At 32.4% G+C, this 25,086-nt stretch overlaps 1 protein-coding gene and 1 long non-coding RNA gene across 5 annotated transcripts; both read left to right on the plus strand.

Annotated features, from left to right (window-relative positions):
* The first annotated feature begins 469 nt into the window (after positions 1–469).
* Positions 470–21,527, plus strand: LOC126721978 (alcohol-forming fatty acyl-CoA reductase-like). 4 transcript variants are annotated; one of them, XM_050425124.1, is made up of 10 exons: positions 470–733; positions 887–990; positions 1,259–1,461; positions 1,551–1,651; positions 1,738–1,930; positions 2,318–2,479; positions 2,776–2,857; positions 2,991–3,257; positions 4,196–4,323; positions 21,126–21,527. In XM_050425124.1, the coding sequence occupies exons 1-10, from the start codon at positions 655–657 to the stop codon at positions 21,280–21,282; spliced, it is 1,476 nt and encodes a 491-aa protein (XP_050281081.1). In that variant the 5' UTR covers positions 470–654; the 3' UTR covers positions 21,283–21,527. The 4 variants fall into 4 exon arrangements, with proteins under 4 accessions (XP_050281081.1, XP_050281076.1, XP_050281087.1 ...); XM_050425119.1 differs by lacking the exon at positions 21,126–21,527 and adding an exon at positions 4,411–4,854; XM_050425130.1 differs by lacking the exon at positions 21,126–21,527 and adding an exon at positions 4,411–4,854 and having other exon boundaries at positions 4,196–4,319.
* On the plus strand, positions 18,158–18,585 carry LOC126722014 (uncharacterized). Its single transcript, XR_007653940.1, has 2 exons — positions 18,158–18,437; positions 18,531–18,585. It is a non-coding gene; the product is annotated as an uncharacterized LOC126722014 (long non-coding RNA).
* Positions 21,528–25,086: the final 3,559 nt, after the last annotated feature.

The raw sequence follows: 25,086 nt of genomic DNA on the forward strand, positions 1-25,086 counted from the left end.
GAGTAGCAATGGTTGAGGAATTATACACTTCATCAGTCGTCAACTTCAGTACGTAGCCGCCACCCTTTTGTAATCAATTTTATTTATAAAATTATATATATATATATATATTTTTTTTTTTTTAAATTTTTTTACTATACTTTGTAATCATCAATGCCTTGCCAATAAGCCTTGTAAAACAATGCAAATAAAGGGGCAAGATAAACGTATATGAAAATGAGATTATAATTTATTTTTGAACAACAAACAAACTGCTACTAATTACCACTATTGTAGTTTTATAGTTTTCTATACAGCAACGTAAATTAGGTGCGACAATGTGTAAACTTTGATGGTTTGTGGTTCAACCACCCTACTCTACTTCAGTAGGGTGATCATTCAGCAATCAAAATTTTCCCACTTGTGCTATTCTCCAACCACCTTTGTACAAAAATTTAATATACGAGTACATTTGGAAATAGCGTAACAATGCAATTGATTTCTAATGAATACCCAACAAAGGAAAGAAGCATGAGAGGAAGATGCCAAAACATACTATATAAAAAAAAGAAAGCTATGAGCCTATGACTCTCAAATCCCCCTTAGAAATCATCTACTTCTTGCTTGAGATCATTATCATTTACTCTCTCCCTCTCTCATTTTTTTTTTCCTCACATGGAGTTGGAAGGCATACTCCAATTTTTTGAGAACAAGACTGTTTTAGTCACTGGTGCCACAGGCTTTCTAGCAAAAGGTTCTTTCTCTTTCTCTCTCTCCCTCCTTGGCTCCTCTTGTTTATGTATATCACAACGTGCGTGTTTTGCTTGTTTATAATCTTGTGTGTGCATGTGTTGAAAGATGTTGGTGTTAGTGATAAGTGATAACCCTACTTGAAAAATGCATGCAGTGTTTGTGGAGAAAATACTAAGGGTTCAACCAAATGTGAAAAGGCTCTATCTTCTTGTGAGAGCTTCAGACAACGAATCTGCTACACAACGCTTTCGTGAAGAGGTACCCCAATTAAGTATTTTTAATTCTCTAATAAAGAAAATAAATGCACCAAACTACATATTGGTTTTCAGTTTTTACATGTTACATGATCTCTTTAATTTAGAGTGAAATGTAAAATACACGTTTACGTTTGGAAAAATTGTTATTTTGATCCTTAATGTTTAAAAACTAAAATAGGGTTAAATAAATTATTATTATTATTACATGTGGTTTAGTAATGTTTAAGGAACATTGTGTTTAATCAGTCATTTGTACTATTTATTTGTAGGTGATAGAAAAAGACATATTCAGGGTTCTAAAAAATAATTTGGGTGCAAATCTAGAATCCTTTATATTTGAAAGGGTTACTCCTATCTCTGGTGACATCAGTGACGAGAATTTTGGAATCAAAGATTCTATATTAATAGAAGAGATGTGGAAAGAAATAGACATCGTCTTAAATTCTGCTGCTACAACAAACTTTGATGAAAGGTAACAAAGAACAATATTGTGTGCATAGTCAAAATGATTCATATAATTAAATAAAGAAACTATTTTACCTTTTCTATTCCTTTCTTTAGATATGATGTTGCATTGGGCATCAACACATATGGAGCTTTGCATGTTTTGAACTTTGCAAAGAAGTGTATTAAATTGAAGGTGCTTCTCCATGTATCAACCGGTCAGTGTAGACTCGAACTCTGCCCTTATAAACTGATTTAGTTTACTTGAGCTCTCCTCAATAGACTACTGTTGTTGTTTTTACAGCTTATGTGTCTAGCGAAAAGGAGGGCAACATACTTGAGAGCCCATTACACATGGAAGACACGCCAAAGGGAACCTCAAGATTATTTATCAATGCCGAAAAAGAAGTTGTGGAGGAATACCTAGATAGATTACGAGTGCAAGGTGCCACGAATGAAGAGATCACATCCACCATGAAGGATTTGGGCATTAAAAGGTTTTTAAGAATCTTACAAAATATGTTGAAAATTCTTTAATAAAATTTTTAATGACATAATAGTTGTCACCTTCATGTCAATCATATGTATTTACTAAAAATGTTTCTGAAATAATAAATGAAATGACTAGTGTATACAACTAAGTGTACACACATAGTACACACAACATCATTTTACAAGGGAACTCATGAGTTTAAGTCACGATTTCAAACTTTGAAATTGTGACTTAAACTCATGAGCTCTTTTGTAAATTGTAGCTTCTGTGTACTATGTGTATACTAGAATTTATGTAATAGGAAGTACTGCAAAAACAAAGTCTTTTGTAGATGATCTTTTTTTTTTCCTTATTGTTTTAATTTGATTTGTTTCTTTTAATTAATTGCAAGGGCAAAACAATATGGATGGCCAAACACTTATGTATATACGAAGGCATTGGGGGAAATGATTTTAGGACAATTTCATCAGAATCTGCCCTTGGCTATCGTACGTCCCACCATGGTAACCAGTACTTACAAAGAACCATTTTCAGGTTGGATTGAAGGCGCGAGGTAATCATAATTTGACATGGAATTATACAAGCTCACAATTCTGAAAAACTATCTTTTACTTTTTGGTTGGGTAATTGGGAAGATAAGGTGATCAAGAAAATAAAGTGGCTCAAGTGACAGTTCAGTAATAACAGCATCATTTGTGATGCTCTATGTTTGTGGTTTGAACCCCACTTGTCACTTCCCATCGATTACCTATAAAACAGTCAAGAAAAATAATACTATTTTAGACTATTTTTTTTCTCCTATTTTCATGATTGATTCACGCTTTGTTAAATGGAATTTCCTTGTTACAGAACCATGGATGGTGTAATTACTGCCTACGGTAAAGGGAGATTGAAAATCTTTCTTGGCCATCCTAATTCAATCTTAGATGTTGTGAGTTAAATTCATTCTTTACTCATTAAGCAAATACATGTAGATAAATCTATTTATCCAGCTTATATGCTTGTGTTTGCCTACGTCATTATTTTCAACAAGCTTTCAATATTGAATTTTGAAAGTCTTGCAGATACCAGCAGACATGGTGGTAAATTCTATTATTATGGCCATGGTGACTCATGCAAATAAGTCTTCTCAGATCATCTTCCATGTGGGTTCTTCATTGAGAAATCCCATGAAACTCTCTAGTCTTTCAATTTTTACCTTCCGGTACTTCACTCAAAATCCGTGGATTGATAGAAATGGAAAGTCAATCAACGTCCCCCATCCGAAAATTTTTAGTAGTATCGCTAGCTTTCAAGCATACATGGATATTCGATATATACTGCCATTGAAGGTATGCTTTCGGCTAATTACTTTGTGACCAAAATCATATACATGAAAAATGAAAGTACTGTGCTTGTTTGGTTCCTGTTTTTAGTAATAATTTTTTACATGGATGGACGCAGGATTTTAATCGAGAAGGACTGAAGTATGAATCAATTTTTTTTAATGAAAAACTAAACTAGCATGCATTTAGTATTAACCAAATATACACAAATGAAACGACACAAAATAATTGTTTATTAATACAATACAATGCAGTTGTCTATCAACATATAACTTCTTTTTTTTGGCTGAATCTATCAACATATAACTTGACACCCTTAAAAACTCAATTATTGTGGTTGACTTTCTCATAATTTACTAATCAAATAAAATTTACTTTTACTATCTCACTATATGTCCAATAATTTCCTAACAAAAAGACTAGTAATTATTGCCAAGTAAAAAATAAAGGAAAAAAATAAAAATACAATGTGAGAAGTCTATTTAGTAAGCCTAAAATTGCCGTAGTTCCCAATCAACAAACACAAATCACAAACCACTCAATGAATTAGATAAGACAAATGCACAAAAAGAACTATAGATTTAAGCTATTAAGTTTAAAAAATAATGATATAAACCCACCTAATGACAATCACTAAATATAAATTTATAATATCCCGCTATCTAATTAACTAATTGTGCCTAGGTGCACTGGCCATTGGACAAAGTGGCGTGTGGGTGTGAAATTTTTAATCTAAATTGTTATGTCACTAAGTCAAAACAACCCTACAATAATATCAGACACTAAACATGCATTATCACAGAAAAAAATGCATTATCACTAAAATGATTTTGAATCAGACACTAAACATGCATTATCACAGGAAAAACGTCCCCTCAATATATGTATTCTCTATACTATAATATCACTATTTTATTTTTTCTTTCTAACAATATTCTTTGAAGGTGTTATGGTTGGCAAATCTGGTGCTTTGCCAGTATTATCGGGGCATATATATTAATCTTAACCGGAAGGTCAGAGTAGTGATGCGATTGGTTGACCTCTACAAACCATATGTATATTTTACAGGCAGGTTGGTATTGTTTATTGTAATGATTAGTTTTTCAATTGTGATTTCAAAGTATCCACTGATAATAATAAGCTTTTGTTTTCCGTACAGCTTTGATGACTCTAACACAGAAAAGCTAAGAGTGGCTATTAGAGAGAGTGATGTCGATGAAAATTTGTTTTACTTTGACCCAAGGTGCATTGACTGGGAAGACTACATTATGAACACTCATATTCCTGGTCTGACAAAGTACTCAATGAAACCATAACTTTGAGGGATTGCTTGTTTTTATTTCGCAAACTGTTGTGTGATTTGAAATTTCATTCACCAATAAGGCAATAGCAACCTACCTAGCTAGTTACCATTCTGCTTAGAATTTTACTTGAAGTGAATTAGTGTTCAGAAATTAAATATGTAAGAAATAAATGAATAGATGTGAGGAGCTAAATAAATGTATGTTACAAATTAATAAAGTGTGAAAAGGGAGTTAAAGGGTTGTATTTGGAGTATACATACCCATTTGTAACCAAGAGGGAAAGAATTCTCTTCTTTTTAGTCTTTCTTCCTTCAATATTTTATTGTGAATGTTTGAGATTGTTTAGATGCATGTGTAAGCCAACCAACTCGTAGTGAAGCGAATTTTGAGCGAAAATTCTTATGGTGGGAATCGAAATTGTTAACACGCGTACGTGATAAAAAAAACTTACAAGATCAAAAAAACCTTTGACTCCAAATCACAAATAGTCCTTGCAAAAGGTTTTAAAGAATGATCAGCGAGCTCAAATGTTGATCTATAAGGTTTTTGATGAAACCACTTTCGAGAAATTTGTAAATGTAATTGTCTAATCAAGCGTACGTGAGAGGTCTTCACAATTCTCAAAGGTGCTGATCAATAATGTGATGAAACTTCACCTTTAAACGTTTATAAGCAAGTTTGAACATTTACACATGAAAGAATATGAATTAGTTTCATATTATTTATGAAGAGTGTTGAGTCCATAAAAATCATTAAATCGTCCATTTTAATGGACGACTATTGTGTCATTAGTAAGCCATCAAAGAAAAATAAGTAACCACTCAACATATTCAATAACGACCATTAAAGATCTTAAATTCTCATCAAGACAAAGAACGTTACAATTAGAATAATAATCAATATCACCCTCATTTATGTACAATAACTACCTGAGTCACCTATAAAAGGAACAATCTATTTCACTTGCTAAAGTACGTCAAAAAGACTACAAAATATCATCTATATACAAAATATATGAGCTGATACTAACTCAAACATCAAAAACTTCTCCACCAAGCACAACTCGGTGATCTCTTTCATTAGCTTTCTTATTCTTGTAGATCTTAAAAGCCCGTTAAAAACATTAGTTTGGGTGATTGACCCTACTGATAATTTTTGGCATCATCAATTTGGCGCTGTTTGTGAGGATTCAATATTAGCCATTAAGCTCTTCCTACAACAAAGATCTCTTAACTCAGTCGAGGGCTATGAATAACAAGATACTAGACCAAGAGTATCTCATGGGATGATACCAATTGATCATCTCTTCACTCTGCAAATTCCCATTTCTTTGACCACTTTTGCAATCTAAGATTGGGCTGAGATGGAGGAGATAAATAGGTCTCAAATCCTATGGCCTATACCTTGACTCCTTGAGGTCCACACCACTGAAGTAAAGAAACAAAGTACACATTTTTGGGTCTTATGGTGGAGTGGAGACCAAACAGATGGTTCATTCATTATAAGGCACAGACTAAATGTTGGACGACCATAAAATTTGAGCGACCTCGACAAACCTAAGGGTATGGCCCAGTTCAAAGAACAAAGTCACACACTATAGTCTAAACTCTAAAGGTCAGATTTACGCATTTTTTCCCTTGTCTACTCTCCAAGTATTTGCAAATAATATTTAAGTTTATTTCACGCTCCACTATTCTGAAAAGACACATGTTGGTGAATGAAATAAGAATTAACAAAATAAATTACTATAATACTTTTCCATCCTTGAATGCAAAAAGTTGGACAATATTATAATTCCCAAGTTCTATGTTTACAGGTGAGTTTGAAGAACACCCTTTCCAAATAACAATAAATATCAAAAAATTTAGTTAGTTGTCACATTTCAAAACAATGCTGAAAACTAGCATCTCGAGTGTCTAAAACTCAAGTTCCAAGATAAAACTCGAGTTTTTAAGTCTCGATTTGTAAGTGGATGAGTCTAATGTGGAAAAAATCCACGTGGAAATTGAGTTTTAAAGACTCGATTTCTATAAATTGCAGAAAAACACCGCTATAGGGCTTTAAAACGTCATTATAAGGCTTAAAAACGCTACTATAGGACTCCCGTAACCTGGTATGGTCACACTTATAAAAAAAAATTTTGCAGGAAAACGCTGCTATAGGGTTTTAAAACGTCACTATAAGGCTTAAAAACGCCACTATAGGGCTCCCTAAACCTGGTATGGGGTGATCACACTTATAAAAAAATTTTGCAGGAAAATGCCGCTATAAGGCTTTAAAATGTCACTATTGGACTTAAAAACGCCACTATAGGGGAATTTTTTTTTGCATGGAACTCGAGTCTTAAAGACTCGAGATCTATGTGGCATTTTCAGTCCAAATCGTCCAGCCAAACACCCGCAAAACGAGTCTTTGGGACTCGGGTTTTAATATGGATCTCAAGTTTCTAAAACTCGAGATGTTATTTTTCTTAAAACTTTGAAATGTTGCCTAACTTACTACATAGTTGCCCCTCACACTGTTAGTCTGCCCATTCCCCCTGAGTTTGAACCTTTACACATGAAAGAATATGAATTAGTTTCATGTTATTTTCAAAGAGTATTGGGTTTTCTATACCATTAAAAAGGATATTGTGACAATTTGGATTATGATGTTGTAGTACAAACAATGCGTAGGTCAATAGTTTCAAATGTTGGCTATATCATTGTGGTATCTTTGTTTACTAGCAATGTTATAATTTAGATACTCGTGGACATAAAAAAAGATTAATGTAACTTATGAAAGATGTTAGAGAGAGAGAGGCTGTATCCCAATATTATATTGGAATTAATTGTTTATTAGATAAACAATAATAATTTAAATACATATATAATCTAAATTTAAGTATTAGTAAGCACTTTTGCACTAAAGTAAATAATATCTTAAGAGAGAAAAAGAGACACCTTTGTTAAAAAAAATATATATATATATATATATATTTATATTTATATTATTTTCTTGCATTTGTATATAAAATTAATGACTAGGTTATCTTAATAAATTAAATACATAATCATGTCAGGTTCAGGTATCTAATTAGGCATCACTGTAAAATGCAAAAACCATAAAGGAATTAAAATTTAGAATCCAAACACACTCCAAATTAATCCGTTTAAAGAAAATCCTCATCCATCACTATTAAGCTTGGGTTGAGTTGAAAAACCCATTAAACTGAACACATTATCAATTTTCATTCCTAGCCACAGCCCTTCACTCAAATTTCTATTGCAGTCCATTTGGCTATATTGAGAAAGCGATGAAAAGGTTTTGAAAAAAAATTGTAATTAGTTTTAGGAACACAACTTTTTTATTTTACTTTTTACTTTAGTATTTCCCATTTTTATCTTACGTACTCTTGAAAGATAAGAAAAAAAATATTATTTCCTTCTAAAGTCTTGTTAATTAAAAGAGTGCCAATTCTGTCCGTGGAATGTAAAACCCATTCGTCACATTGCGCCACATCAGCTAATTGCAAACTAAAGAATAAAACTTGTCACACATAATCTTGCCTCTGAAAATTCATGTACCAAAATTGTATCTTCCTCAAAAGTTAGAACCAACCAAACCTCCAAGCTAGCTAAGACATAGCCCCTGCCACCGGAGATGCTGCCCAAAATCCTCTGGAGAAGTTGCTACTGAGCTAAGTTTCTTTTTTCTCGATTTCTTTTTTCTTTTTCCCAATTTTCATTATCCAATGTACAATCTTTTTAAGATATATATCCAATCTGGATTGTGTGCAAGTTTGCGGGTTTGGCTCAAGATTTGCATATGGGATAAAGGTGTGGATCTTGGTGGGGGAAGACAAGGTTTTGGTGTCTCCGCTATTTGTAGGTGATTAAATTTTGAAACTTTTGCTTTTGCACGTGTGTTTTGGAGCCTGGGTTCTTGGTCTATTGTGGTTGTGGGGTTTGTTTTGTTTTTAAGGTTTGGTAAGATAAAATTTACGAGGAGGAAGAGAGATGACCAAATGGTCCAAATCATTGACCTGGTCATGTTGTCTTTGTACATAGCAGGTCATTAACTATCTCTAGAGTTGTTCCAACCCAGCTTCTTAAATCTCCAGTCCTCTTGGCTAGTGTCTTTGTTCATAGTCTCTTTTGGTGCTTGTGTCTTGCTCTGCCTCTGTTCTTTCGTCTTGCTTTGTTTTTGGCTATAACGTTTATTTCTTTTATGAATGAATATTCATCTTCAAAAAAAAAAAAAAAAATCACCGATGGCGGTGACTTCTTCAGCTTCCTTGTGCCTTCGATAACATCACCGTTGCTAACATCAACATAGAAAGTTCATTGTTTTGTTGGTTTGTTTTTTACTTTTTTTAAATAATTTTAATTTTAATGAGATTTTTAATTGGGTGTTGACGTGGCGTTATATTATTGGAGGCATGAACCCCTTGGTTTACGCCACATCCAGACAAAATTTAAACTCTAATTAAAAACTATGCACTACACACCCACAAAAACGAAGTCCCCTCAGTATTGGTATTCTCTATGCTATAATATATCACCCTTTTTTTTTTTTCCTTTAAACTTGAATATCATCATTTTAATATATTGATGCCCATTTTGTTTAACTTTGATCTTAAGTGCATTGACTGGGAACTGGGAAGACTGCATTATGCACACCCATATTCCAGGGGCTTGATATGAGTGTACATATTAGAAAATGCTTGGTTCACTAAGTGTAAACCAATATTTGATAATGTATATTGTAAACACCCTATTTCAATCTATCAATTATGATGCATACTCACTCGAGCTTGTATCCCTCTAAATGATGAGCCAATTTAAATAATGCGCCAAAACTTTCCGATATCCATTGAGATTCTGAAAGAGTTTTGGACGAGCTCTTTGGTCACTGTGCTACATATTGAAAATCTTGAGGAGAGTCTTGAGAGGAGAAGTATAAAATAGAGTGAAAATACACAAATTTTGAATGAAATTTTACTCCCAAAAAATTTCCACCTTTTTTCTAAAGTTTTGTTTTAGTTTTTGTTTTTTTTTTTTGGTTATTTCAGGGTTTACCTTTCTTTAAATTTTAAAACTGTTTTAAAAAAGAGATTGATAAAAATATTTTGAGAAAAAAAAAAAAAAAAAAATCCAATCCTGGGGGCCAAATTTAACTTCGAACTACTAAACCCAGAGCTCCATCTAAACCCACAACAGCACCGGCAATTTCAGCCCCAAAGCCCAAAACAGGCTCAATCACTAAAACCACCTTCATTACCACAGCAAATCCCACCAAATACATCCTCTCAATAAACACAGATTTTGAAATTTGCTTTTTTATAATTCAATAATTAGGGGGAGATTTGAATTCATAATATTTTCATTAAAAACATTAAAATGTGTCTACCAGTTAAGTCAAGTTACCAGGCTTTCGATTTGTTAATGGCATGGGTGTTGAATCGTTGATAAGGTTTGGGCTTGCAGTTGGATTTTGGTGAAATTAAAATAAAAGGTTAGATTTTGATTTCTTCTAGGATATTGCTAAGTTACTCAACATGGGCTTTATAGGCGGTTAGCTATTAAGCAGAAGAGGACCTTGAGGACTTTCCAAGAGTAAAGCAATTACAATTGAATGAGATTTTGAGTAAGAAAGTACAGGGCCTGGCTAACTCGTTTCCTAATAAAACCAAATCCATTTTAACTTTTAAAAAAGAAGCCCAATTCCTTCGGGAGCACTGTTCAATACTTATTTTCTAGGATAGAACCCAAATTATAATAGGCCCATGTTTTGGATGAGATTATTTTCATCTTTTTTTTCTCTTCAATTTCTATTCTTTAATTTTGTCTTTAATATTTAATATATATATATATATATATATTATATAAAGTTTCAATCTATGACGTTTGCTTTTAATAATTGTATTTTTTATCATTACACCAAGACACCAAACGGTTTTTTATGTAGACAGGATTAAATCTCAAATCTCTTATGCAACTATCAAAGATTTTACCAATTGCGTTAATTAGAATCCATAATTAAGCAATATTTTATTCAATCTAAATTATGCAAATATAAACTTGTGATAAGAATGAAATAATTCATATCAAACATGAAATAAAACACATGTATATATTCCTTTAATAAATATCTTTTATCCATTTATATACAAAGTTAATAGACATGTGGCACAAGTGTAATGAAATTTTCTAATCTATCATTGGCTATATTTAACAATATTACTAGATATAACATTTTTAGCATAAAACCCATAGGATTTTTAATCCATTAAATAAACACTAAATTTTTTAGTGACGTGATAACAAACAATTAGATGGCGAGATTACTAATTCTTAAGGAAAACTTACAATGGGTTAAAATTACACAAATAACCTTTGACATTGAAGAACAAAAGGGGTATAATTTTCTTTTAGAATATAACTAGAACCTTGACGTGTTTTGAAATACAAGGAATAGGTGACTATAGGAAATTTAAAGATGATATAATATATAGAATCTTTCAGTGGTCATCCGCACACTATTAGAGTTCCATATATCAAAATCTTACAATATTTTTGTAACAAGTGATATATCAAATCACCATAGGTCAAAATTATATATATATATATATATATATATAAAAAGAATATATATACACACACAAACACACTTGAACCTACCACAATTTGGAAAGTCAATATTGTACAGGTACCAGAAAAATATACTATACTGGCTATTAAACCAATATCGGTATTCTTCTAAAATGTAGTGGATGAAATATTGGGTTGTACAGGCCTATATTGGTGGTACTAAGATGTTTTAAGTGTTTTGGCAAATATAATAAAAAAAATAAAAATGTAAACAAATTGAAAAATATTGGGAAAAAACATGTTATTTAAGCTAAATATTATATTAATGTACTTAAACTATATTTGGGCTTGGAAGCTATGTGGATTTTAAATTTTGTTAATAAACATAAAAATTAATAAATTCATACTTATATAAATAAATACAAACATATATGTTTGTTTGTTTAGACCCCTTAAAACTAGATTAGTTTAACCTATTGAACTAGCCAAGTAGTTAGTTAGGTTAATTATGAGATCTAGGTTAAACACATATAATCATATCATATAGTGTGGAAAATAAAGAAGACTACGATATGATTACCTCGGAAAACCAATGAAGCCAACTGTTTCAAGGTAAAAACTTGTGAAGGATTTAACCTAGTTATCCTTAAGGTAAACAAATCCACTATGATAGAAGGGAAGATTACAATAAATTTAAACCATAAATCTAAAGCTACCTCAAGTAGGACTTACTACCACGACCACGTGCAGCTCCGACTCCACAAACTCTTCTATCTTAGATTTTCTAAACACAAACTCCCTGTTTGTGACTTTGAGATCCCACTCAAAGGTTTCAGATCACCATTAGTAATAGATCTTTATGTAGCAACTTATTTCCACCAGTTCTTGATTGTAAATCTTGTTTCGGTAAACGCTTGTAGAATTAGAAGGTACAGTAACCTCTCAAATCTCACAAGAGTAACTCATAAGTCTTCCAAGGGCTTCTAGAACATAATTAGGGTTTTCCTTTTATACTTTGTAGTGTTGGATTGAAACCCTAAACATTTTTGTGGTCTTGAGCCTGATTTAAATTTTGTAAAATTGACTTATCTATGATTTTCGATCGATTGAGTGTAATTTTCGATTTTCCGAGCTTCACAGAACTTGAACTTTCCCTTCTGCAGCTTGAATGTTCTTGAAAGTTGATTTGTACAATCTTGACCAATGTCTAACACCTAATCTAGACATGTTTTTGTTCTCGGTTTGCCAACATAGACAAAATAAGAATCTAAACATTTAATCCTAAATATTTAGAACCTAACAATCCCCCCCCCCCCCTTTGGCAATCTGTGACAAAACATACATAAAAATGAATCGCTCAACTCAAGAACTCTCCTAGGATTTTCTAGTCACTACGATCAAAATATGTGACATCAGAATCAAGATTGTTTGTTTAAAGACTATAAACAACTCACACAATTAAGCACTACATAGCACAAACTAGCAAAATGTAGAAAATATTTCATCAAAGCTAAACAAGGTACACTGTCATACAATGTAAATTTCATAGGCCACCTTTATAATTACACACTTAGTGGTGTGTAATACACAATTTTTTTAAATTTTTTTTTTTTAAATAAAACATATAAACATCCTAATCAACCCTAGAATGAATTGCTATAGTACTTCTCCAAATCTAGAGAACACTGTAGTAACTCCAAATTAATTTTTCTGCTTAAAAAATTATATCAGTTACTATTATATCAATTCTTTCTCTCTCCTCCAGGTTTTTTTTTTTTCTCACATAATCCAAAAAAAAAAACCGATCTGACCCCGTTTCTCACATAATCCAAACACAAAACAAAATCCAATTCTTAAAATAAAGTTGAATCAGAAAAAAAAAAAAAAAAAAAAAAAAAAAAAAAAAAAAAAAAAGAAGCCGATTTGACCCAGCCTGGTGGTGGGGAGGAGAACGAGCAGCAATGGGGCGGTGGACGTGGTAGTGCTACATGGTGAACGCCGATCTCCACTGGCTTTGTCCTTTCTACGACCTCGATCTTCACCGGCGGTGAGACGGCGACCTCTCTCTCTCTCTCTCTCTCTCTCTCTCTCTCTCTCTCTCTCTCTCTCTCTCTCTCTCTCTCTCTCTCTCTCTCATGTGAACTAGATGTTTAGGTTGCTGGAATGTTCTTGAGGTGAAAGAAAATAAAAGAAGAGGGATAGAGATAGTGGACACTTGTGTGGAGGAGAAAAACAAGAAAAAGAAAAAAGCAAAAAAGAAACGAAACTTGTATGGGTGAAAATGAAATGAAAGAAAGAAAAATAATAAAAAAAATAAAAAAATCCTAATTGAAAAATACTACCACAATATTTTCATAATAAATTTTAAATAACAGATTATTATTAGTTAATATTGGTGAGTAAAAAAATAATTTCAATGGTGAGTTCAAATTAGAACTAGTAACAACTTTCCATATAAATTTTGTTGTGAAAGTATTGCGTAAAATGTTGTGAACATAACACTTCTCATTGAAAAATATAGTTGTTAAAAAAAGAATAAATGATGATTAAAAATAGAATAAACAATGAATGAAGAAATAATATTTAAATGAGATAAAGTATGTGATAGAAAATCTGTTGGAAAGTGTATTTGAAAAAGTGGGTATGTAAAAACTAAATGTCATTGTTTATTCTCCGAATAGTACAAAAATTTGGAGAAACTGATGTGCATGAAATATATACAATAAAGTAACATCAGATTTGCATAATTAGCCTTATTTTTATATTATTTTGTGACTAATTATATATTATATTGTTTTGTGGAAAATAAAGGCTATTCATGTTGAGAGGCTGAACAAGTTACGTGGACCAAGCCGATTATAAAGCTAACTTAAGAGAAGAGAGCTTGCAAAGAAGTAGAGCATCCAGCCCAGGCGTGAATTCAAGAAGAAGCCCAAGTTGCAATTCAACATGGATGAAGTTTGCTAGGAAAGAAACTACAATCAAGCACAGGTGTCACAATAGAAAACAAGTCTACGAGGTGGGCCAACTGATTCAAGAAGGCAAATTGTAGAGAATTGTAATGGAAGCCTGGAGACAAGTGAAGGAAAGAAAAATAAAAATGAAAAGAGTTGGATTAATGCTAAGCTGACGTGATGAAGAAATAGAAGTTTAATTGTGGAGTCTACAAGTGGGCTTGTGGTTTCTATGCATAGTTGTTAAGTGGGCCTCTTTCTTATTTAAAGGAATTGCACGTTAGAATATATAGTAGAGGTATTTCTGGGCCATTCGGGTTTATACCTTGTGAAACTCCTCAAGTCAGCGTGTGGTCCAAGCATTAAAAGCTCTAGTTCCACTTGTATTAGGATGAGGCATGGTATCAGGCGGTGGAAGTAAACAAATAAATAGAGAGCAAAACAGAAAAAATATGAGGACTGAACATATAGAGGCTGCGGCTAGGACTGGTGCGTAGGAGCAGAACGTATTCTTTTTGTCTATGGCTTTTCTCTAGCACTGTGACTATTTCTTTCTCTATTCTATTTGTTTAAGTTTAATGGTTAGTATTTTATTTTTATGTTTTCTTTTAATTACTATGAGGAGCTAAATTTATAATTAGGGTTGAGGATGAAACCTTGTTAAGGATTATTAGTAATATTTATGTGATTTGATTTTTCCCACAATAATTGTTCTTTAATGATTTAAATTGTTCTTGCTTCATATCAATTGGCTAAGATAGGATTCTAGATATGAGTTCAATCATGTTTTTCTCATGATTTAGGATTTGTCTTAATTAATTGAATGCTTGGTTTATTAATTCTTGATTATAAAATCGGATATATCTTGTGATTTGTTTGACTACGGATACAATTTATGATTTGATTTTATACTTAAGAAGCGAAGAAGAACATGCTTTTGATTTTTAAAATAAGGGTTTAAATGATGATATTTTCCATGATAGCAAGATTGATTTCTAGATTATCATGTAGTGAGTTGGGAAAAATTAATGATCATAAATATATGCTGATATGATTTACAAGGCGGATTCCAAAATCTTAATTCCTTTCTCTTGATTGTTTACATCTTTTTATTGCTTTATATCTTTTGCTTAATTTTATTAATTGCTTAGTTTATATTATTGCAACCAACCAATTTTTATTTAAACTAGATTAGGATTAATTTGGTTAAGGTTTAATTAATTTTCCTACATTCATACAAGTCTCTGTGGGTTCGACCTCGTTCTTGTCCAACTATACTTCGGTACGGTTCGTACACTTGCGAGTATTTTAAAATTTCACAACAGAAACTACTAAAGATGACCTAAGGACATACATTAGTAAAACTCAAATTTTAACCCAACTTTTATAGGAAATATAAAAAATTGTCAAAATATTAATTATTTTTTATTTTTTCATAAATTTTTTCTAAAATAATTTATTAATAAATACTTTTAGGGCATTCACTACTATTTTTTTTTTTTCACTTTTTGAGGAACAAATTTAACTACTATATTCAAAACGAAAACTTTCTTGACCAAAAAAAAAAAACGAAAACGAAAACTTGACTATACTGATTATCAGTAATAGGGAAAAACCGTACCACCACGCAATCTACGTGCTACTACTATTCGAAACAAAACTCAACTTTACAGCTTTTATTTACTATTGGAGAGAGAAAGAGAGAGAGGGAGAGAGAGAATCAGAATGTTGCCGACACAATGGTGTCACTAGCGTGTGTGGCCTATGCAGTCGAGAGGGGATACTCTAGGAGATTAATAGCGTGTGAAGCTATTAATTAAGTAGCTAGGGTTTGTTTGTGTGTGATTTTATTTATTTATTTATTTATTATTATTATTATTAGTTAAAGTTTTTTTTTGAAAGCGAAAGTATAGAAATTCCTACGACTTTGAAAATGCGGGGGTAGAAATGGTAGAGGAATTATACACCGCATCAGTCGTCAACTTCAGTACGTAGCCCCCACCTTTTTGTAATCAATTTTATTTATAATTATATTTTTTCTAATTTTTTGATGGTTTGTGGTTCAACTGCCCTCCTTGTACTAATAGTAATCAGTAATCTCCAACCACCTTGGTACAAAAATTTAATATATGAGTACATTTGGAAATAGCGTAACAATGCAATTGATTAATTCTAATGAATACCCAAAAAATTAATGAAAGAAGCTTGAGAGGAAGATGCCAAAACATACTATATAAATAAAGAAAGCTATGACTCTTGAATCCGCCTTAGAAATCGTCTACTTCTTGCTTGAGATCATCATCATTTACTCTCTCCCTCTCTCATTATTTTTCCTCTCATGGAATTGGAAGGTATACTCCAATTTTTTGAGAACAAGACTATTTTAGTCACTGGAACCACAGGTTTTCTAGCCAAAGGTTCTCTCTCTTTCTCTCTCCCTCCTTGGCTCTTCTCATTTATGTATAGCACAACGTGCATGTTTTACTTGTTTATAATCTTGTGTGTGCATGGGTTGAAGGATGTTGGTGTTAGTGATAAGTGATTACCCTAATTGCAAAAATGCATGCAGTGTTTGTGGAGAAAATACTAAGGGTTCAACCAAATGTGAAAAGGTTCTATCTTCTTGTGAGAGCTTCCAATAATGAGTCTGCTACACAACGCTTTCGTGAAGAGGTACACCAATTAAGTACTTTTTATTTCTCTAAAAAAGAAAATGAATGCACCCAACTACATATTGGTATTCAGTTTTTACATGTTACACGATCTCTTTAATTCAGATTGAAATGTAAAATACACGTTTTAAGTTTGGAAAAATTATTATTTTGATCCTTAATGTTTAAAAACTAAAATAGGTTTAAATAAATTTTTTTTTTTTCATGTGGTTTACCAATGTTCAAGGAACATTGTGTTTAATCTATCATTTGTACCGTGTATCTGTAGGTGATTAAAAAGGACATATTTAGGATTCTAAGAAATAATTTGGGTGCAAATCTAGAATCCTTTATATTTGAAAGGGTTACTCCTATCTCTGGTGACATTAGTTACGAGAATTTTGGAATCAAAGATTCTATATTAATAGAAGAGATGTGGAAAGAAATAGACATCGTCTTAAATTCTGCTGCTACAACAAACTTTGATGAAAGGTAACAAAGAACAATATTGTGTGCATGGTCAAAATGATTCACATAATTAAACAATAAAACTATTTTACCTTTTCTATTCCTTTCTTTAGATATGATGTTGCATTGGGCATCAACACATATGGAGCCTTGCATGTTTTAAACTTTGCAAAGAAATGTATTAAATTGAAGGTGCTTCTCCATGTATCAACCGGTCAGTGTAGACTTGAACTCTACCCTTATAAACTGATTTAGTTTACTTGAGCTCTCCTCAACAGACTATCGTTGTTGTTTTTATAGCTTATGTGTCTAGCGAAAAGGGGGGCAACATACTTGAAAGCCCATTACGCATGGAAGACACGCCCAAGGGAACCTCAAGATTAGTTATCAATGCCGAAAAGGAAGTTGTGGAGGAATACCTAGGTAGATTACGAGTGCAAGGTGCCACGAATGAAGAGATCACATCCACCATGAAGGATTTGGGCATTAAAAGGTTTTTAAGAATCTTACAAAATATGTTGAAAATCATTTAATAAAATTTCCAATGACATAATAGTTGTCACCTTCATGTCAATCATGTGTATTTACTAAAAAAAATTTGTGAAAAAATAAAGAAAATGACTAATGTATTTTAAAGAAGTTAATACCGTATCGGAGGGGATTTCATTTTGGTCATGAAAACAAAATATTTCAGTACCAGTATTAACTGGTGTATAGTTTCAGGATTACTGCTAATTTGATATATTTATATATGTTAAATTAAATCCCTATAATTTGTAAAAGAAATTTAAATTTAGAAATAAAAAATTCACTTAATATGTTAAGCTTTAGCTAAAGTGTGAGCTAATTAGTAATAATTGGCCATTGATGTATTTACTATTTAATAATAATAATAATAAAATTAATGTCTTTTCCTACCTGCCGATGGAAACTTCTAAGGTTTTAAAATGATTTTAATTAAAAAAATAAAAGTTTTTAAAACTTTGAATTATCAAGTTAACGTCGGTTAGTGTCCTATCAAAGGCGCACTGCCCAAACTTCAAGTTTAAAGGCCATAAAAGCTACACATGTCCTCCAAAAAATAAAATTTAAAAAGCCATAAGATAAAGTCAGAAATAGAAAAGGGGGAAAAAGTCTGGCTTTTGGGACTCTGCGCGAAGAAGAAGAAGAAGATTAGGAGGACTGGATGAGAGGATGAACGGAAAAATAGAGTCACTACCAGAACATCACGTTGACAGTGAGGATCTGAGCTATCTGCTTTTTTATTCTTATCCACTGACATCGTTTTTTTTTTTTTTTAAATATCGGCTGATTTTTATTTTTCTGCCAGAATCCGATATATTTCCCGGTATGACCGGTACAATCCGGTATGCCCTGGTATTTGGAGTGGTAAGAAACAACCATGTTTTGGTACCGGTTTAGGTGCCGGTATGGTAAATACTGGCAGTACCGGCAATACGGTACGGTATTAACTTCTTAATGCATACAATTAAATGTTATCATGAGCCATAAAGTAAAACTCTTAAAAAAAAAAAAAAAAAGTGTACACTTAACACACAGAACATCATTTTGCAAAGGAACTCTTGTCTTTAAGTCACCGTTTCGAACTTTGAAATTATGACTTAAAGTCATGAGCTTTACTGTAAATTGCAGCAGCTTGTGTGTGCTATGTGTAAATTGTAGCAGCTTGTGTGTGCTATGTGTATAATAGAATATACGTAATAGACACTGCTCTGAAAATAAAGTCTTTTTTAGATGATTTTTTCCTTCTTGTTTTAATTTTATTTGTTTTTTTTTTTTTTTTAATTATTTGCAAGGGCAAAACTATATGGATGGCCAAACACCTATGTATATACAAAGGCATTGGGGGAAATGCTTTTAGGACAATTGCATCAGAATCTGCCCTTGGCTATCGTACGTCCCACCATGGTAACCAGTACTTACAAAGAACCATTTTCAGGTTGGATTGAAGGTGCAGGGTAATCATAATTTGACATGGAATTATACAAGCTCACAATTCTGAAAAACTATCTTTTATTTTTTGGTTGGGTAATTGAGAAGATAAGGTGATCAAGAAAAAAAAAAGCTCAAGTAACAGTTCAGTAATAATGGCATCTTTGTGATGCTCTATGTTTTTGGTTCAAACCCCACAAGTCACCCCCCACTGTTTACGTATAAAACAATGAAGAAAAATAACACTATTCTAGACTATTTTTTTTCTCCTATTTTCATGGATTCACGCTTTGTTAAATGGTATTTCCTTGTTACAGAACCATAGATGGTGTAATTACTGCCTTCGGTAAAGGGAGATTGAAAAGCTTTCTTGGCCATCCTAATTCAATCTTAGATGTTGTGAGTTAAATTCATTCTTCACTCATTAAGCAAACACATGTAGATAAATCTATTTATCCGGCTTATATGCTTGTGTTTGCCTACATTATTTTCAACACGCTTTCAATACTGAATTTTGAAAGTCTTGCAGATACCAGCAGACATGGTGGTAAATTCTATTATTATGGCCATGGTGACTCATGCAAATAAGTCTTCTCAGATCATCTTCCATGTGGGTTCTTCATTGAGAAATCCGATGAAACTCCCTAGTCTTTCAGATTTAATCTCTCTGTACTTCACTCAAAATCCATGGATTGATAGAAATGGAAAGTCAATCAAAGTCAGCAAGTTGATAGTCTTTAGCAATATTGCTACGTTTCAAGCATACATGGCTATTCGATATAAACTGCCGTTGAAGGTATTTGGCAACCAAACACTGTTAATTATTTCTAGTGGTATTTTATTCTTGCAACAAAAAGAAAATATAGCATTTCCTTTCAAAGGTTCCTGTGAATCAGACAGTACTATGCATGCAATATGACAGAGAAAACGTCCCCTCAATATGTGTATTGTCTATACTATTGGACAAAGTGGCGTGTGGGTGTGAAATTTTTAATCTAAATTGTTAAGTATGTCACAAAGTCAAAACAACCCTGCAATAATATGACACTAACGACCCGTTTGGTTATAGAGTTCAAAAATTATTATTTAAAAGATGTGAAAATTGTAGTTTAAAAAGTGTTATTGAAATACATGTTTTTAGTGTTTATAAAACAAAAAAATGTGTTTGGTATCATGGTTTAAATAACATGTTTCAGTGTTCAAAAACATAAAATATGTGTTTGGTATGTGTGTGTTAGATGGTAAAAAAAAGCTGAATAAAGTACAAAATAAATATTTTTTAAATCAGCAAAGTACAAAAAAAATATAAAATATTGTTTAAATGCTGCCGGGTTGTGTCTGTGTGGGTGAAAAAGCTGATCGGTACTGTTCAACTTAATTACAAAAATGCCACTCAGCAATGGTTTTTGTTGTTCAAAATCAGTCCCAAGCTGATTTCAAAAACTATTGTTTTAAACATATGTTTTGTGCAATATTTTTTAAACAATACTTTTTGAAATCAATGACCAAACATATTTTTTTTGTTTTTGAACAATATTGTTTAGTGTTTAAACACTAAACAATATGTTTTGAAATCAATGACCAAACACCCTCTAAACATGCATTATCACAGAAAAAAAAATGCATTATCACTAAAATGATTTTGAATCAGACACTAAACATGCATTATCACAGGGAAAACGTCCCCTCAATATATGTATTCTCTATACTATAATATCACTATTTTTTTTTTTTTCTTTCTAACAATATTCTTTGAAGGTGTTGTGGTTAGCAAATCTGATGCTTTGCCAGTATTATCGGGAAATACGTATTAATCTTAACCGGAAGGTCAGAGTAGTGATGCGAATGGTTGACCTCTACAAACCATATGCATTTTTTACAGGCAGGTTGGTATTGTTTATTGTAATGATTAATTTTTCAATTGTGTTTTCAATGTATCCACTGATAATAAGCTTTTTTTTTTTCCATACAGCTTTGATGACTCTAACACAGAAAATCTAAGAGTGGCGATTAGAGAGAGTGATGTCGATGTAAATTTGTTTTACTTTGACCCAAGGTGCATTGACTGGGAAGACTACATTATGAACACTCATATTCCTGGCCTGACAAAGTACTCAATGAAACCATAACTTTGAGGGATTGTTTATTTTTATTTCAAAAAATGTTGTGTGATTTGAAATTTCTTTCATCAATAAGGCAATAGCAACCTACCTAGCTAGCTGCTAGTCTGTTTAGAATTTTACTTGAAGTGAATTAGTGTTCAGAAATTAAATATGCAAGAAATAAATGAATAGATGTGAGGAACTAAATAAATGTATGTTACAAATTAATAAAGTGTGAAAATGGAGTTAAAAAGGGTTTTATTTGGAGTATACATACCCATTTGTAACCAAGGGGGGAAAAAATTCTCTTCTTGTTATTCTTTCTCCCTTCAATATTCTATAGTGAATGTTTGAGATTGTTTAGATGCATGTGTAAGCCAACCAACTTGTAATGAAGCGAATTTTGAGTGAAAATGCTTATGGTGGGAATCGAAATTGTTAACTCGATTGTCTCTTTAATTTTCTTGACTTACCAAAGAACTTTGATAATTGGGGTATCTAACTGAAAGACTCACTCATATTCCAGAATGCATGGAAATTAGTGGGAAAATTATATGTATAGTTTACATGATCAAAAAAACCCTTTGACTCCAAATAAGAAATAGTCCTCGCAAAAGGCTTAAAAGAATGATCAATGAGCTCTAATGCTTAACTATAAGGTTTTTGATGAAACCACGTTCGAGAAATTTGTAAATGTAGTTGTCTAATCAAGCATGAGAGATCCTTCATAACTCTCTCAAAGGTGTTGATAATGTGACGAAACTCCACCTTTAAATGCTTACAGGCGAGTTTGAACCTTTACACATGAAATGTTGAAATGGCTTGAATTGTAAATTTGTAATGTCGGATTGGTAGAGCATAAAGTGAAACACAAGGAACGATACATATAAGATTTGTATTTAACAAATCCCACCAGATACATCCTCTCAATATATACAGATTTTGAAGGTTTTTATTTTTATTTTTTTATTATTTAAGTATCGAACATAAAGAGTGATAAAGTTTTTTTTTTTTTTTTAATTTTTATTTATTTGAAAGATTGATAAAGATTGATACCAGTTTGAGTCATCTCGGATAATTTAGTATCTGTTTTAGTGCCCTATCAATCTCCCCCCTAACTAATGAATTATTAAATAAAACCACCTTCTTTTAGACAACAGCTTTTAGGCACTATAAAGATTAAAGATTGATAGAGAATGATAACAGTTTGAGTCAATAACCTTCGTCCATATCTGCGTCTATAACCAACGACTGGTTTTTAATAATGGGAAACGTTAAGGCCCTGTTTGGTTTGAAGCATCATTGAAACTCTGTTTGGTTAGTTATCTTTAACCAACATTTTCACATTTTAAATAATCTTACATACTTTTCAAAACACTTTTTTACCCACACGTATATCAAAAATACTTAAATAACATTACTCAGACTAATTTACCAAACAAGCCCAATTTTTATAATTCAATTTTTATAACTCATGACTCAAAACTTATATCTCATAACTAATTCTTTTTTTTTTGACTAAATCTCATAACTAATTCTCTATTTCTCTCTTATCTCACTCCCAATTTGTTTGGTAATATTTCATCACTAAAACTCTACTTTTAATTCCAACATGTGGAGCCCACGGTTCAGAATCCACCTTTTCTTACCCGCGTGAACTCTCTCTCCCCACTTTTTTTTTCTTCTTCTTACTTAGTTATTTCTTCTTCTTTGCTAGAAATGGGATCTCACAAATCAAGCCAGGATAGCACAAATGACAAATTTTCACTACAAAAAATTGCAAAATCACCAACAAAAAACTCAAACTTTCACCAAGTTTAAGCACGTATAACTAAGTTACATTCATGGGTATCACAATATCATACAAAATCATCAAAAACTATCAAAACCAGGGTGCTAGTGAATCTGCATCAATTTTGCTAGAAAATCGTCAAACCCAGGGCACTAGCAAATCATCAAACCCAAAAAATCTGCATCAACTTCGCCTCCTGGGGCTACGCCATCTTCGTCGTTGATCTCCTCGGCCACGGCAGATATGACGGCCTTCGCTGCTACCTAGGCAACAAAAAATTCTAATCACCGGCACCTCCCTATCTTTCTTCCTCCACATCCGCAGTAGCGAGCCGTACAAAACCCTCCTAGCTTTCCTCTTCGGTGAGTCCATGGTGGAGCTATAGCCATGCTCATGTACTTCCAATCTCCGCCAGATGCGTAGGGTTGGGGTGTGGTAGTGAGAGAAGAGAGATGGGTGTCCGTTGGTGGTGAGTAATGAGCGTTGTGACTTGATGAGAAAGTGCCATTTAGGGTTGGTGTGGTTTCAGAGTGTGATGGTGGAATTGATGGATATATTACGACAATTTACTATTGTGATAAAGCAAAAGGAGTAATATACAGATTTAAAAATAAGCAATAACACAAATAGATGTGATAGGTAAAGGCAATAAATAGATACTGAATAAATATAAATAGAAATCTGTGAAAAATAAAAGACTCACAGACCAAATGCATGAAAGGATGGAAAATTGAGATCAAGTATTGTGTTTTACACAATCTCCTTAAAGTAGATTTCGCCCCTCACACAATCACTGTGGTGCTTTGAGACTCGTGGACGTCTACCTCCTAGGATAAAATGATCTTTAACACAAAAACAAAGCACACAATGTCGTATTCTGCGAACTACTCAATGCCTCTTTCTCTCTCTTTGACACAAATTGAATGAACAAAAATTTCTCACTCTAAGAGTTTTTTCTGAAAAGTTATTTTCAGGAATGAGGGACTATGAAACTTATATGTTACTAAACAGACATTTTGTTTCAGTGATAACTGCTGTGCACAGATTAATTGACTCAATAATAAAATAATAAAATATTATTATTAATTGGATAAGTGGACCTAGTTCATACATGCCTAAAACTCAACTCAATATCTAACCCAAACTCATATTCTATATCAATTCCAAAGTGGGACTGAAGGATTTTCATCACTTACAATAACATTTTCAAGTGAACATAGAAAACATCAATTTCTTATTCACTCCAGACTATTTTTTCCAACAGGAATAAGAAGAAGAAAGAAAGGGAGAGGAAGCCGTGGGTTGGGGTCTGACTTTGATGGAGACAACTCATGAGGTGGGTCCCACATATATGAAAATATTTACAAAAATACCACAATAAATCATTTTTTATAACTTGAAAACATTTCAAAGTTGTTTTCAATTTTGGTAACTCAAACTCAAAATTATGAATTTTGAGTTATAAAAATTGGAAATAAAAACTTAGCCAAACAAACTTTCTTGAACATAAATATTGATAAAGAATTTTTTTATTTTTTTTTTATTTGAAAGATTGATAAAGATTGATACCAGCTTGAGTCATCTCCAATAATTTAGTATCCATTTTAGTGCCTTATCAATCTCCCCCTAACTAATGAATTATTAAATACAACCACCTTCTCTTAGACAACAACTTTTAGGCACTATAAAGATTAAAGATTGATAAAGATTGAAAACAGCTTGAGTCGATCACCTTCGTCAGTATCCGCCTCTGTAACCAACGACCAGTTTTTAATAATGGGAAATGTTAATAGTTCCACGTGAAACAAGGTTCGGCAACTACATCTGACACCTACGGTCCTACACTGACACACATGATCAGAGATTCAGAATGAATTCTCACTTTGAGAAGATCGGATGGTGGGGATTTTCTTAGTTTGTTTCACGTCCACTTAGTAACCCATGTGCATATTGATGGCTCCCTTTTGTGGTGTGCTTTTTTGTAAAATGCATTCCTTCTCTTTTTTGTGTGCTTATAGGTTAGTTTTTCAAATAAAAAA

The sequence above is a fragment of the Quercus robur genome, chromosome 1 (genome assembly GCF_932294415.1).
Source record: "Quercus robur chromosome 1, dhQueRobu3.1, whole genome shotgun sequence".
Classification (NCBI taxonomy): Eukaryota; Viridiplantae; Streptophyta; class Magnoliopsida; order Fagales; family Fagaceae; genus Quercus; species Quercus robur.

Bases quoted from the DNA above. Each gene is read 5' to 3' on its own strand.
- LOC126721978 (XM_050425124.1), top strand. From the start codon at position 655: ATGGAGTTGGAAGGCATACTCCAATTTTTTGAGAACAAGACTGTTTTA. The intron at 1,462-1,550 runs GTAACAAAGAAC...TCCTTTCTTTAG, and splicing joins ACAACAAACTTTGATGAAAG to ATATGATGTTGCATTGGGCA. The intron at 1,931-2,317 runs GTTTTTAAGAAT...ATTAATTGCAAG, and splicing joins AAGGATTTGGGCATTAAAAG to GGCAAAACAATATGGATGGC.